General features: G+C 43.3%; 1 protein-coding gene across 2 annotated transcripts in view; it reads left to right on the forward strand.

Annotated features, from left to right (window-relative positions):
* Positions 1-11,696: 11,696 nt before the first annotated feature.
* The window catches only part of Pex7 (peroxisomal biogenesis factor 7), a 55,858-nt gene continuing 53,497 nt past the window's right edge, over positions 11,697-14,057 (forward strand). Inside the window, exons 1-2 of one of the 2 annotated variants that reach the window (XM_040728136.1) lie at positions 11,697-11,935; positions 13,508-13,565. In XM_040728136.1, the coding sequence (XP_040584070.1) occupies positions 11,821-11,935; positions 13,508-13,565 (173 nt within the window). In that variant the 5' untranslated portion in view covers positions 11,697-11,820. The remainder of the gene's footprint in view (positions 11,936-13,507; positions 13,566-14,057) is intronic. The other variant, XM_040728135.1, reaches the window with a different exon arrangement.

Genomic DNA, 14,057 nt, shown 5'->3' on the forward strand with positions numbered 1-14,057 from the left:
CTGAAAGAAAGCTAGGCTGAGCTACAAAACCCCACGTCCTGACCCCAGTGACCTGCTTTCTCCAGTGAATCTGGGTATTCTACAGCCTTCCCAAACAGCACCGGCAGTTGGAGATCAGGGGTTCAAACACATGGGCCAGTGGAGGACAGGTTAGGCTCAAGCAACATCGCTAGGCACCGGGAGGTGAGATGCAAGAAAAGGACAGAAAATTCATTCGGGAGGACATGAGGAGGAAAATGAGCTCCTTCACTCTGGAATCTAATTGACACTGCTGTCAGAAGCAAGTGTTCCAGCACAATCACCACCTGCTGGGGGCCCTTTCCCTTCCCAGCCGTAAATCCAGTTTCCTAGGAATCTCACCATTTATGGGGAAAGGATATCTACTAAACTCCTTATGCAACTAGTGGCCTCTGCTTTTGCCTTAGTCAAGGTATCTCTGAACACCTTCCCTACCAAGTATCGACAAATGAAGAGGAGGAAAAGAAGGTTTCTTAGTGACATTTGGAGACGTTGAAGGCTAATGTCAGGGTGACTGACTGCTCTATACTCATGCTTTGTATACTGGCTGGTTTTATGTCAACTTGACACGAGCTAGAGTCATCAGAGAGGAAGGAGCCTCAGCTGAGGAAATGCCCCCATGAGATCCAGCTGTAAGACATTTTCTCAATTAGTGATCAATCCGGGATGACCCAGCCCATGGCGGGTGGTGCCATCCCTGGGCTGCGGGTCCTGGGTTCTATAAGAGAGCAGGCTGAGCAGACCTCGGGAAGCAAGCCAGCAAGCAGTTCCCCCTCTGTGGCCTCTGCATTAGCTCCTGCCTCCAGGATCCTGCCCTGTTAAGTTTTTGTTCTGACTTCTTTCAGTAATGAACAGCAATGTGGAAGCATAAGCCAAATCAACACTTTCCTCCCCAACTTGCTTTTCAGTTATGGTGTTTTGTCACAGCAGGAGGAGCCCTAACTAAGACACTTGGGTAGGTCTTACTTCCTCATAGTCTCCCTTGAATGTGTCTTATGTTTCTCTAGGTGTCCTTTTCTCTTAACATAGGCTTAATATATATATATATATATATATATATATATATTATATTTCTTAAAACTATCAATGTGCTTCATACACTGGCTGGTCCTGAAATTCTTTTCAGTGCTGAAGCTACAAACCCTGGGTGGCTTGAGTGGAAATCCCTGAAAGTCTAAGCTAATTCTTCAGGCTCCTGAGGTCGCGGTGTGGCACTGTGTCTCTGTCCCCCTGATGGGAGGGAGTATCAGCTAGTGGTATCCCTGCATTCTGAGTGAGCTCCTTAATGGCAGGTATCCCAGAAACCATATCCAACTTTGTCTTCTTACAAAAGGGATGTTTGTTAGGTGAGCTCTGTTTCTAAATACAACCACATGGAGAAGTTGGAACTTTAATGCATGAGTCTGATGTAGGGATGGGGGCAGAGTCTTGTCCATAACAAGTAATGGTCACTGTGACAGTGCAGCAGAAAAACTGTTAATTGAATATCTCAAATAGCCACATTTGTAACCTATTCAAGTTGGTTAGCTTAGGTGTAGTAAAACCAGATTAATTGCTTCATGCTTTCTTGTTTTAATCATGTCTCTTAATGCTTCTCACTTTCCTATTTTTACACCTTTAGCTATTAGAGTTAGGTGTCTGGCCAGAGCAGGGGGCAGGGAGTTTTCCTTTCAAAAGGTATATGATCTTAGACTCAGATAACTCACTCTTCAGTATTTTTTTTTTTTGGTTTTTCCAGACAAGGTTTCTCTGTGGCTTTGGAGGCTGTCCTGGAACTCACTCTGTAGACCGGGCTGGCCTCGAACTCACAGAGATCCGCCTGCCTCTGCCTCCCAAGTGCTGGGATTAAAGGCGTGTGCCACCAACGCACTCTTCAGTATTTTTAAGGAAGAAAAAAATCAACTGCAAATAACTGTAACCATAGTAATTAATTAACAGCGGTAACAGTATATCTTTTCTTGTATTTTAAAAGATTTCTAAAATTGTATGTGTGAGAGAGAGGAGAGGAGAAGAGAGGAGAGAGAGAGAGAGAGAGAGAGAGAGAGAGAGAGAGAGAGAGAGAGAGAGAGAGAGAGAGAGAGAGAGAATGCCATGTGTATGTGGGTACAGAAGCCAGAGGAGGGCATAAGACCCCATGGCCTTGGAATTGCAGGTTGTTATGAGTAGCCTAAAGTGGGTGCTGGGGATGGAACTCGGGTCATCTCTAAGAACATCAAGTTATTTTAACACTGAGTCATCCTCCTGGTCTCTTTGTATTTTTAGATAAATAACTTCTTCAAATTACTAAAAGGTCAAGACAGAATTCCACCTCAACTTCACTGCTGTCTGTCTGCTCTGTGCCTGGCATAACCCTGGGTTCTTTGTCGGAGAGATTAATTATTAAATCCATTTACAGATGAGGAAGTCAAAGGGTTCCACATTGTCCTGATGGTTAGTGCTGGAGCCTGCTTTTAAATCCAAATCTGCTTATGTCCAAAGCTGTTCTTAGCAGTATTATTTGCAGGTAAAAAATATGCACAAATTATTTCAAATAAATTTGGGCTCTTCTGTGTTGCTAAAAATATGAGTGGTTTACTCGGGAGGCAGAGGCAGGCGGATCTCTGTGAGTTCGAGGCCAGCCTGGTCTACAGCGTGAGTTCCAGGACAACCTCCAAAACAATACAGAGAAACCCTATCTCAAGAAACCAAAAAAAAAAAAAATCAGTGTTTAAAAAAATGAGTTTATAGGGAATAATATCCAAGAGGTATTATAGGAGTTTTTAATTGATATTTGTTTGTGGTACACAATTAAAAAGTAATAAAAGAATACAGAGGGTGGGTTGGAGAAGGTGGGGGTTTCAGGAGGAGGGGTGGGAGGGGCAACTGTGGGTGGTGTGTAAAAATGAATAAAAAATATTTTTTAAAAACACAGGGACTAGAAAGTAAGTCTTGTTCAATTTTTTGATTTTTTAATTTTAGAAATAATCTTGTTTTATGTATCAATCCCCACATTTCACAGCCCTCCCATACTCCCATGCTCCACACGGACCCCCCAACCCATCCACCACCCACTCTCCAAGGGTAGTGAAGCTCTCCACAGAGGACCATCAAAGTCCCTCAGATACTTTGGGGGAGGGCCTAGGCCCTCTTTCGGGTATTTGGGCTGCAATAGTGTCCTTCCATAAGGAATGGGCTCCCAAAGTCCATTTGTGCTCTAGGGATAAACACTGGCTCCACTGTTAGAGGTCCCATAGACTGCCCAGGTCTCTTAATTGGCACCCACATTCAGAGGGCTTGGTGCAGTCCAATGCTGGTTCCCCAGCTTTAGGACTGGGGTCCATGTGCTCTCACTAGGTCAGGTCAACTGTTTCTGTGGGTTTCTCTGGTATGGTCTTGGCTTCTTTGATCATCCCTCCTCCCTCTCCACAACTGGATTCCAGGAGCTCAGTGTTTAGCTGTGGGTGCCTGCTTCTGCTTTGATCAGCTACTGGATGAAGGCTCTAGGATGGCAACCAAGATAGTCATCAAACTCATTATAGGGGAAGGGCATCAAAGGCGGCCTCTCCACCACTGCCTAGATTCTTAGTTGGGGTCATGCCTGTGGATCCCTGAACATTTCCCTAGTGCCAGACCTCTATCTAAACCTGTACTGGCTCCCTCTATCAAGGAATCTCCTTTCTTGCCCTCCTCTAGTCCTCCCCTGTCTCAGTCTTCATGATCCTTCTTGTTCTCTGCCCACCCTTAGTGTCTCCATTCTTTTTTTCTTTCCCAAGGAAGGGTTTCTCTGTGTCTATTCCTGGCTGTCCTAGAACTCACTCTGAAGAACAGGCTGGGCTCAAACTCAGAGATTTGCCTGCCTCCGTCTCCCAAGTGCTGGGATTAAAAACACATGCCACTACTTCCTGGCATCCATTCTTCTTCCTAGAGAAACTGTGAAAATATTTACCTGTTTTCCTTTCAGAAATATTCTATGAATTCACAAGTAGACTGTGTACTACTACTACTACTACAACACACACACACACACACACACACACACACACACACATACAGCACTTTTTTCCCCTTGGAAAGCAAAATTAAAAACAAAAATTGAGACTAAATCTCATGTAGCCCAGGCTGGCCTGTAACTCCTATGTAATGGAGGAAATAGTCACATAGGTCGACTACAGTCAAGAGGAGGTGCTCTTGTTTACTTTTATGTGTTTTTTCAGATTCATGGTTGGTGGAGGCTACAAGTCTGTCTGCTTAGCTATACTTTCCAAGGGTTTTATCTGGTAGTGAAGTTGATGTTAGGTCAGACACAGTAAAACGTTATTTAAAGGAACAAAAGTTAGCCAATGATGACTTGGACTCTTGATCTGAAATATTCCATCATTGTGCAAACCCTGATGTTCAGCCCGGCCTCGAACTCACAGAGATCCGCCTGCCTCTGCCTCCCGAGGCGTGCGCCACCACCGCCCAGCTCAAACCCTGATGTTCTAGACAGCCAGTGTCAGCCTGTAGGCTCTGCATGGTACATGTGACTTCTTCAGAGAACTTCATTTCACACATTGCATTGTCCAGGGACAGATGGCAAGAAGGAAAAATGTCTCTACATGGTTAGCACTGACATAATTTTCTTCCTCAAATGTTTTTCATAGATTGGTTAAATTTTTAGGTTCAGAACACACACATAGATACATTTCTTTTTTTTTTGAAAATTGGGGCTCAAGATGAAAGGATCCGGAATGAGAAGACTCACTTCTCGTGGTTTGCTTTCCAAATAATTTTTTACCATATGCATATGTTGTTCTTTTAAAATAAACTCCTTACATCCTTGATATTTGGATGAATATCTCAAAAACAAACACTAAGATTTTAAAGAAAATGAATTTAGGTCAACATACCTTCTTTTAGTTTTGTAACAGTGTTTTGTAGTCCCTTAAAGAGGATAATTTTCAACATTATTTGCTTTGTTAATTAAGCTTGCAACTGGGGAGGTTGCCCAGCACCACTTTCCCACTATAAAGAAATGCTACTCCCTTATCACTGAAGCATAGAATAAAGCTTGGCTACCCTCTGGTGGGCTTAGTTTGAATGAGTATCTTTTCAGTATGATGAACTTTCTTTATAGCAAGCCTTAAAGTTACAATACAAATATATATTTTTTTAAAATTTGAACCCACCATCCTTATTTTGTAGATAGGAAAAAACAGCCCTCAAATGGCAAAGGATCTTTTGTCGAAATACAATGTCTCCTGCTACTCAGTCATGCTTTCTCCATAATAAAGTCGTCTCAATACAACGATTGCCTTATAAACATTCTTAGTCATCTAATTTGCTACACAGAGATGTTCTATGACTTGAGGGAAGAAAAGGGAAAATTAGAAAAGCAATTGTAATTCTCAGAGACTTATGATGAATGCTTTTTTTCAAATTCAGAAATTCAATTTTAGAGTTGTTTGGGATTTCTGGAAGTGTTCAGCTTTGATGGGGAAGCTAAGGGGACAGAGTTTTCTTGTGGGATAGGAAGGCGAAACCGCGCCTGCGTAGGCGGCAGCTTAAAAACAAACCAACAACAACATTATTTCTGTGGGTGCAGAGAACAGAAGAATCTTTCAGAAGAAATCCGTGGGCAAATTGTGTGACAGAGGTGGAGAAAGGGTCAGAAGCTTCTTGAATGTTTTCCCTCTGAAAGGTAATAGAGAGGAAGAGTCAGGAGAAGTTGGTAAACAGTAGATATTTGCATAGTTCTTAGACTTCTCAGTTGACTTAACATTGTCATCAGAGTCTCTTCTTGATGTAACAGACTGTTTAAAGACTATTTTTTTTATCTTAAATAGCTGCAGACAGAAAAACTGCAAAAGAAAAGTACAGGGAAGTCCCACATTTCTTTTTGCACAGATTTACAAATGCTAATATTTTATTGGATTTTTCTATCTTTCTATCTTCCCTTGTATTATTTAACTATCATTTTAAATGCTTAAGATTTAGTTGTAAGATATATATGTATATGTGACTATACATATGCATATATATGCATATATATGTTTACTAAAAAATTGTCTACGAAAACAAAACTCAATTGACACAGACAGGCAATTAACATAGATGTGAAACTACACTGGATACTGTTGTCCCTTGTGCCTGTGACTGTGACTGTGAAAATAGTACACCTTACTGGTTCAGGACCTAGCTGAAAAGTTTGTCTGGCATGAGTTGCGGTATCTCTGCAGAGGACTTTAATCAACAACAGTTCTTTGCTTTTTTGTTTGTGTTCTTACAGATTTTATTTTTTAAAGTATGTGTATACATGTGCATCTATGTGTGGGTATGTGTATGTGAGTCCAGTGTCCACTCAGGCCAGAAAAGAGTGTCAGATCCCACAGAGCTGAAGTTACAGGGGGCTGGGTACTGAACTAGGGTCCTCTGCAGGAACAGTAAGTACCCTTGACCTCTGAGCCATCTCTCCAGACCATTTTTTGTTTTGTTTTGTTTTAGAAGCAGGATATAGATATACCGACCAAACTGGTCCTAGGATATAGATATGCAGACGAAACTGGTCCTAGGATATAGATATGCAGACGAAACTGGTCCTAGGATATAGATATGCAGACCACGCTTGTCCTAAACTTGCTCTATAGCCTAGGCAGACCTCAAGCTCCATCCTCCTCCCAGTCTACAACATGCTGACATTACAGGTGTGTGCCACTGAATCCGGCTAGACTCTTAATTTACATATTATTTTTCAAAAGTACTTTGCTCTTTTACCTGTGAGTTCAGAGAGCCTTTTGTGTAATCAGAATAACAGTTTAATTTGGGATTGAACTTGTCAGTGTCTGCAAACATGAGTGACAACAGTCGTCACATTGACACTGATTTAGGATTACGTAAGCCATCTTGTGTCATCCTCGAAAACGGTACATAGTGCATACAAGTGAAATGATCCCACATGCATTGGACCGTAGGTCTCCCTGATCACAGAAGTTCTCAAACAAACAGACATACAAATACCTCCCTTGAATGTAAACTTCCAAGATGACTCAAGTATTACATGTCCCACACTCATTGTTCAATAAAAATGGAGCAGCACTGGAACTCAAATTTCAACCTTAATTAATAAAGCTGGTAATTAAGAACTGAAAATAAGCCTGCTGGTTCTGGAGCCTGTATTCATACCCATATTGCCATGTGAGAAATCCAGATCTCGTGGCTTCCTCTGGTTCTAGGAGTAAGGTACCGTATAATGCCAAGGCCTTCCATTGCACAAGTGATACCTTGCATGGACTATCTTAGGAATGGCAACCTGAGACTTGGATTGTTGCTCTAGGTATCGTGTTTGCTGTGTGTGTATGAGGCCACGTTCCTGCTGCCTTCCCCAAACAGAACCCCAGCTTGCTTTGGAGCGTACCAGCCCCTTAGCAGGTCCAGTGTCAACTTCCATTTTTCTAAGTTTCTCTCAGAGAGCTGAGTATTTCTCCCTTAATGCACGTTTCTTTTCTGTGTTGTAGTCAGCATATGAGTCACTTGGAGTAGAATTTTATGTTAGTGTGTGTGTGCTTTTTTCTATTACTCACCCTACTCCCCTGAGTCAGTAATTTTCACTGAACCTGGAGCGAGACTGGTGACTAGTAAGTCCCAGTGATCCTCCTGTCTCCACCTTCCATAAAGTTTCATGAAGTGTTTTTTAAAGAGCAGATTTCTGGGCTGGGGATAGAGCTTGTTGTATGATAGAGCATTTGCATAGCTTGATAAGGTCTGGGCTGATTCCCAGTACCAAACAAATGAGTAAACCCGATGTTCAATTTCATCCCCTGAGATTTTAAATGAATTTGCACATGTTGTGTCCTAAGCATCTGCTTTATGAAAGTCACCCCACAAGATTCTGAGGCAACAGTGAGCAAGACTCGGAGGCTTGTCTGGTTTGGAAGCCAGAGGTGGCACAGGTCCCAGCCGGTCTGCCTCCACATATTTATTATCCTGTTATTGTACATTAATAATTGATCAACATCCTTTAACATTATACATTAACAGAACTACAGGGCAATTAAGATATTGTTTTTCTATAGGTTTTTAATTTTTTCCTTCATTCTGTTAGGTACTTGGAGGACTGGCCCAGAAGCTGACCAGAGCCTTTGGTGAAAGCATGTACTCACTGAACAAGCACACTGAGGTGTCCTTGGGGAGGGAGAGCTTTAGAGGTGACAACGTGATGGCAGTGATGGAGAAGAGGTTGAAAGGAGGTGGCCCGAAGTTTGAGAGGTGACAGTGATGTGGATTCATGGAGATCTCAGGTTGGTGGGAGTCCATCTTCCTAATGGCATGTTGACTGCCTGTATCCAGCATGGCATGCTAAGTGCACCTCACATGCCTACTCAGACTCAGCTGGGGGAGCTGTCTGAAGACAGGCCCTTTGCCATTTGTGAGGTCCTGGTTTTAATTACTGGAGAGTGAACAATAGTCTGATTCTCCCTTTATAAACTTTATAGTCAAGTCAGATTCTAACATGGCACCCTTTGCATGCCAGGAAGCCTTAAACAATGTAAGATAGAATTTTCTTACGGTTCAGGGGGATGTGATGCCTCCAGCATGACTTGGTCCCAGATACCTGATTGGGCACTGAGGAAACGGCGAAAGAAAAGATATGCAGACATAAGCTGCATCAGCTGGTTGGTGATTGCTCTGATCAACAACAGCCCAGAATCTCAGCGTGTTTATTAGGTACAGCACTGAAGGAGGAGTTAGCTGGCCTCTGTGGGGGGGTAAGACACGGCTCTCATAGGAGAGCATTCTCATCAGGCCTGGGGAAGTCCGTGCCATGCCTTTTAACCTCACTCTGAAAAGGCTGTGCCAATTCCCATGAGGCACTGGTATTCTTGACATTCACTATTCTTTACACAATTCACTTAAGGCTTTTTTGACTCCCTACAGGGATGGAATTAAATTCCTTGAAAAAATATAGAAAATGCCCATTTCTTAAACATCTGAGCTCATGATAGCAAATCCTTACCTGCTGTGATCATAATTGTCATTTTTTTGGTCTACTATGCATTCAATATTACTATGGATAGAGAAACCAGGCATTCAGATAGGTGTTTACATAGCCTTAAGAACCTCTGTGTGAAAATGTGGCACATTTACACAATGGAATACTATTCAGCAGAAAAAAAACAGTGGAATCTTGAAATTTGCAGGCAAATGGACAGCACTAGAGGAAACAATTCTAAGTGAGGTAACCCAATCACAAAAAGACAAGCATGGTATGTACTCACTCATACATGGATTTTATACATGAATCAGGGGAGTGCCAGCCTACAGTCCCACGGCCAGAGAGTCTGGGAAACAGAACCTTCATCCAGTGACTGATGGAAGCAGAGGCAGAAGCCCACAGCTAACCACTGAACTGAACTCCTGGAATCCAGTGACAGAGAGGGAGGAGTGATGAGCAGAGGGGTCAAGACTAGGCTGGTTTAACCCACAGAAACAGGTGGCCTAAACAAGGGGGAGCTCTTGGACCCCAGACTGATGGCTGAGAGGCCAGTATGGGACTGATCCAGATCCCCTGAATGTGGGTGTCAGTGAGGAGGCCTAGGCAATCTATGGGGCCTTGAGTAGTATATCAGTATTTGTCCCTGGCATACAAATGGACTTTGGGTGCCCATTCCATAATGAGGGATGCTCTCTCAGCCTGAACTCTTGGAGGAGGTGTAGGCCCTGTCCTGAATGAAATGACAGACTTTGTAGATCCCCCATGGAGTGGGGATTGAGTGGGGGGGGGCTGGGAGACCTGGTGGGGAGCAGGGGAGGAGGGAAGGGAGAGGGAGCTGGGATTGGCATGTGAAGCTTTGTGTGCCATTGCCTAATACAGATCCACTCATTAAGCCTCTAAATCTACGTAGGAAAATAGTGTGCAAATTTTCCCAGCTTGATTGGAGGGTGGTTTCAAGATAGGGTTTCTCTTGATAGTCCTGGCTGTCCTGGTACTCACTCTGTAGTTCAGGCAGGCCTCCCAAGTGCTGGGCTTAAAAACATGTACCACCACATCTGGATTGAGCAGTATTCTTAAACCAAGTAATAAATGAGTCTATAGAATCCATCCGTGGCTCTCTTTAACCTTCTATAGCTTCTCCACTGCCAAGCTTTCCCGTGGTAGTGTTTCCCCACATTCGGTCTTTAGCCCCCTTCTCTTTTTACACCATTTTCTTCCTAAGTGAAAACTGTCATTTCCATGGCTTAAATATTATCTACATGCGTTGCCAGGGTTTCATTCTGCTGTATTCAGACACTTAACACAATCTACACTCGACATGTTAAACTAGAGTTTGTTGTCTTCTCAAACTTGTTCCTTCTCCCTTTGTCCTTATTTCAATGAACAATTCCTGTGCTGATATAGGCACTACAGTAAGCAAGTTGGGGACCATTTAAACTTTTTGTCTTCATTTGACCTTTAATCTCACCCTCTACTCCTCTTACCATAATTCTCAACAAGATACCACCATCCTATCTTGACTTAGCATCTTTTGCTTGAATTATTGGTAAAGTCTCTAAATGGCACTCCACCGCCAATCTCTAGTCTCCAGTTAGTGTTGCTAGTGAGCGAAGACTCACTTAGCTACCCATATCTGGAACGTTGCATAGTTCTCTGTTATTTAAACCGCCTTGAAAGTCTGGTTCCTTGGGCACAGTGTAAAGACTTCATGTTGGAGGGCATCACTAGTGGTTGACTTCCCTGTCTACATGAAGTGTCCTTTGTTCACCACGCCCTCTCTCTGCATGCTGAGTCTTGACATCTCCCATCCCTTAAGGATTTAGGGCTCCTGGGTTCCTTACCTTTTTCCTGACCCCACAATAGCTTCCAACTTTTTATGTAAAGAAAACCCATAAGTATGCACTCACCACAGATTATCTCCTTCATAAAGCTTTTTCTGCTCCCTCCCCTTCGAAAACACCCACATATATTTATCATAGCATCAATAGCATTTTGGTTACAGTTAACAGTTTTCATTACATGTGATCTCTTGAGTTCAACCATGTACCCCAACAGTGCTTTTGAGTGTGAAAAGCCTAGTGCTGAGCTTTGTGTGCGAGTTGGTTTATGCAGGTTGAGTGGTTTAATATTAACAACAATCTCTTTTACTCTTTAGTGTTTGGTTTGGCAAATTATGCACTCATCATCCACACTGCACATGCTTGGCAAATGTTTGAATGAATGAATTAATGAGCCCAAGTTTTCCTTAATTACCCAGAGATACAAGCACAATGAAACTACACAACATCTATAGACAGTTAATTAGATATGATAACTATCTACCATATCTTTCCCTTAGCTTCATTGTTGTCTGGCTTCAAATTACCTTGGGCAACATAGCACTTTATTTGTTGTCTTTGGACTCGTTAACTGCTTTCAGAGTTTGTTGTGGCTTTTATTTTATAATCATCAGGAGAATGTCAGAATAGCAACGTTTTGAAAGTTCAAGGAATTAATAGAAAAACAAGTTGATCCTCCACAGAGGCTGCGATGGAACATGAACAACTGTCGGATGCGTTCCCTAACTCAAACCTTGTCCCTTAGTTCTAGAACAAAGTCTAGAAGGCCAGTTGATTTCATCCAGCGCAACTCAGTGGATGTTTGCCCAAAAGAAAAATGGTCTCCTTGGCGTCATCTCCCTTTTCTGTGTGGGCCAATCAAAGTGAAGGATTCTGGGCGACGGCGCCCTCACTTCCGCCTGGCCTTCCTGGACTCCTAAGTTCTGTGAGAGAGTCGCCGCGGCGTGCTTCTTCCTCGAGACTGTTTCCGCAGCCTGGGCGGGGAGGCCGAGAAGCTGCGGGCCGGCGGGCGGAATGAGCACGGCGCGGACGCTGCGGGTGCCGGGCCGTCACGGCTACGCCGCCGAGTTCTCCCCGTACCTGCCGGGCCGCCTGGCCTGCGCCGCGGCGCAGCACTACGGCATCGCGGGTGAGCCCGGGCCGCGCCGCCGCCGGGGCGGGCGCGGGAACGCGCTTCTGAGCACGCGCGGGGCGGCCCGCCACCGCCAGGGGGAGACAGAGGGCCGCTCCGCCCTCTTGGGTCCCCCTTTCTCCTGGTTTGAGCCCTGGAGACATCTACAGCTTGTCTTTCCCTTCCTTAAGAAGGGTGCACTTGTCAGCACTTGGAAGGGGGAGGCAACGGAGTCACGAGTTCAAAGCCACTCTCAACTAATACGTAGGGATACTCCGATCCTATCTTTAAAAAAAAGACTAGAAAGTACTGTTCTCGCTTTTTCTTGTCTCATGAAAAATGGATAAATTTGCAGAGCTGTCTAGACGCCCAAGCCATGTATCAGCCTTCTTTTAATCACACCCCCTCTGTTGTTTACACATTGGAGCAGTGTGTGGCAAGCCATTGCATAATGTCAGCGATTCATAGTATTCATTTTGTCTACTGTAGGAAAAAATATGATTTCTGAAATTCGGTGATAAATAACTCTATAGTTTTAATCATTAGCTCTGAGTGCTTTCGTGGTCAGGTTTACAGTCCTTGGCCCCCGGTTAGGATAAAGACTTTAAGTCGTTTATAACTGTTCCTTATAAGGAGTTGGTATATTTAGGAATTATTTTTAGAGGGGTGTGTCTGAGTGTTTTGCTTGTATGTATGTCTGTGAACCTCAGCCATACCTGGTGCCTGTAAGGCTAGAAGAGGAGGTTTGAACAGGGATTGGATCCCCTGAAACTGGAGTTCCTGATAGTTGTTAGTCACCAAGTGAGTTCTGGGTCCAGAAACTTGGTCCTCTGTAAGCCACCAGTGCTCATAAGGGATGAACCATTCCTCCAGCCCTAGAAATGGGAGTTTTTCACCAATCGTATTTAAGTGGAAGAGCTTAAACACCTTACAAATGAAAACATCTTACTGATCACAAGAACACAAAGTATAACTATTAAGACTGGGAACACGTGAGTGTGCATGTAAGCTTAATAATTAGTCATCTTACCTTGAGTATTCCAAGCTCAAATGCACCTTGATCAGTTATTAGAGTGGAGGGAATGGTCAGGGAAGAGAAAGAGACTTTGGTCTTTTACCAATAATAATTAATCGCTGGCAGATAATGGAGTTAATAATATCTAAACATTTGGTCCAAGAGGATCTGGTATTTCCACCATACTTTGTGTTTAAAAGCTATGTCAGATATGTTTTCCCTGTATTAGCAAGGTGGAATCATAGTCTTGGGAGTTTATAAGCATAAGGTTTCTCTTCTGTTAGTAGAAAGGTTTGTGTGCTTAGCACCTGGCCTGGTTTGATTGGCACTCAGGTGTCTTTCCCCTAGGCTGGTGACTGGATTCCAGTCAGGCCAGATGGTAAGTTGAATATTTAATGATTGAAGCATACTGTGTAACTTCTAGTCCTTTTGTTTACATGGGCACAGTTATTTTAAGGGAAATTTGTGGTAGTTAATGCAGGTTCATACTGCTTAATACTTCACCTTAGATGTCCCCTGGAAGTTTCAACAGCATGGCCTTTTTTTTTTTAATCTCTCTCTCTCTCTCTCTCTAGGCTGTGGAACCCTAATAGTATTGGATCAAAATGAATCTGGACTACAGGTTTTTAGAAGGTAAAGTGGCTGTCTTTCCTGTTACTTCAATAAGATGTCATGATCAAGACAACACTTTATTATAAAACAAAATGTTTAATTTGAGTGTGTGGTCTCAGGAGGGTGGGGTTCATGATGGCAGAACAAGGGCATGGATATAGGAGCCGCTGAGAGCCCACATCTTGATCCACAAGTAGGAGGAAGAGAGATGCATGCTGGGAATGGGACAGGTGTTTTGAAGTCTCAGAGAGTGCCTACAGTGGCACACTTCTTCTGACAATACCACACCTCCGAAACCTTCCCAGACAGTTCTATCAAGTGGGAATGGAGTATTCAGACACATGAGCCCATGGGGGCCACGCTCCTTCAAACCGCTATGGTGACTCTACTTCCTAAGCTTACGTATCTCTCAACCACTGTCAGGGTCTTAATACGTTCCCTTTTAAATATTTGCTACTAATAGGTTTTGATTTATGATATAAAAGAAGCTTTTGCATTGGCATAATATAGAAA

The sequence above is a fragment of the Mesocricetus auratus genome, unplaced genomic scaffold (assembly GCF_017639785.1).
Source record: "Mesocricetus auratus isolate SY011 unplaced genomic scaffold, BCM_Maur_2.0 Super-Scaffold_100018, whole genome shotgun sequence".
Taxonomy (NCBI): domain Eukaryota; kingdom Metazoa; phylum Chordata; class Mammalia; order Rodentia; family Cricetidae; genus Mesocricetus; species Mesocricetus auratus.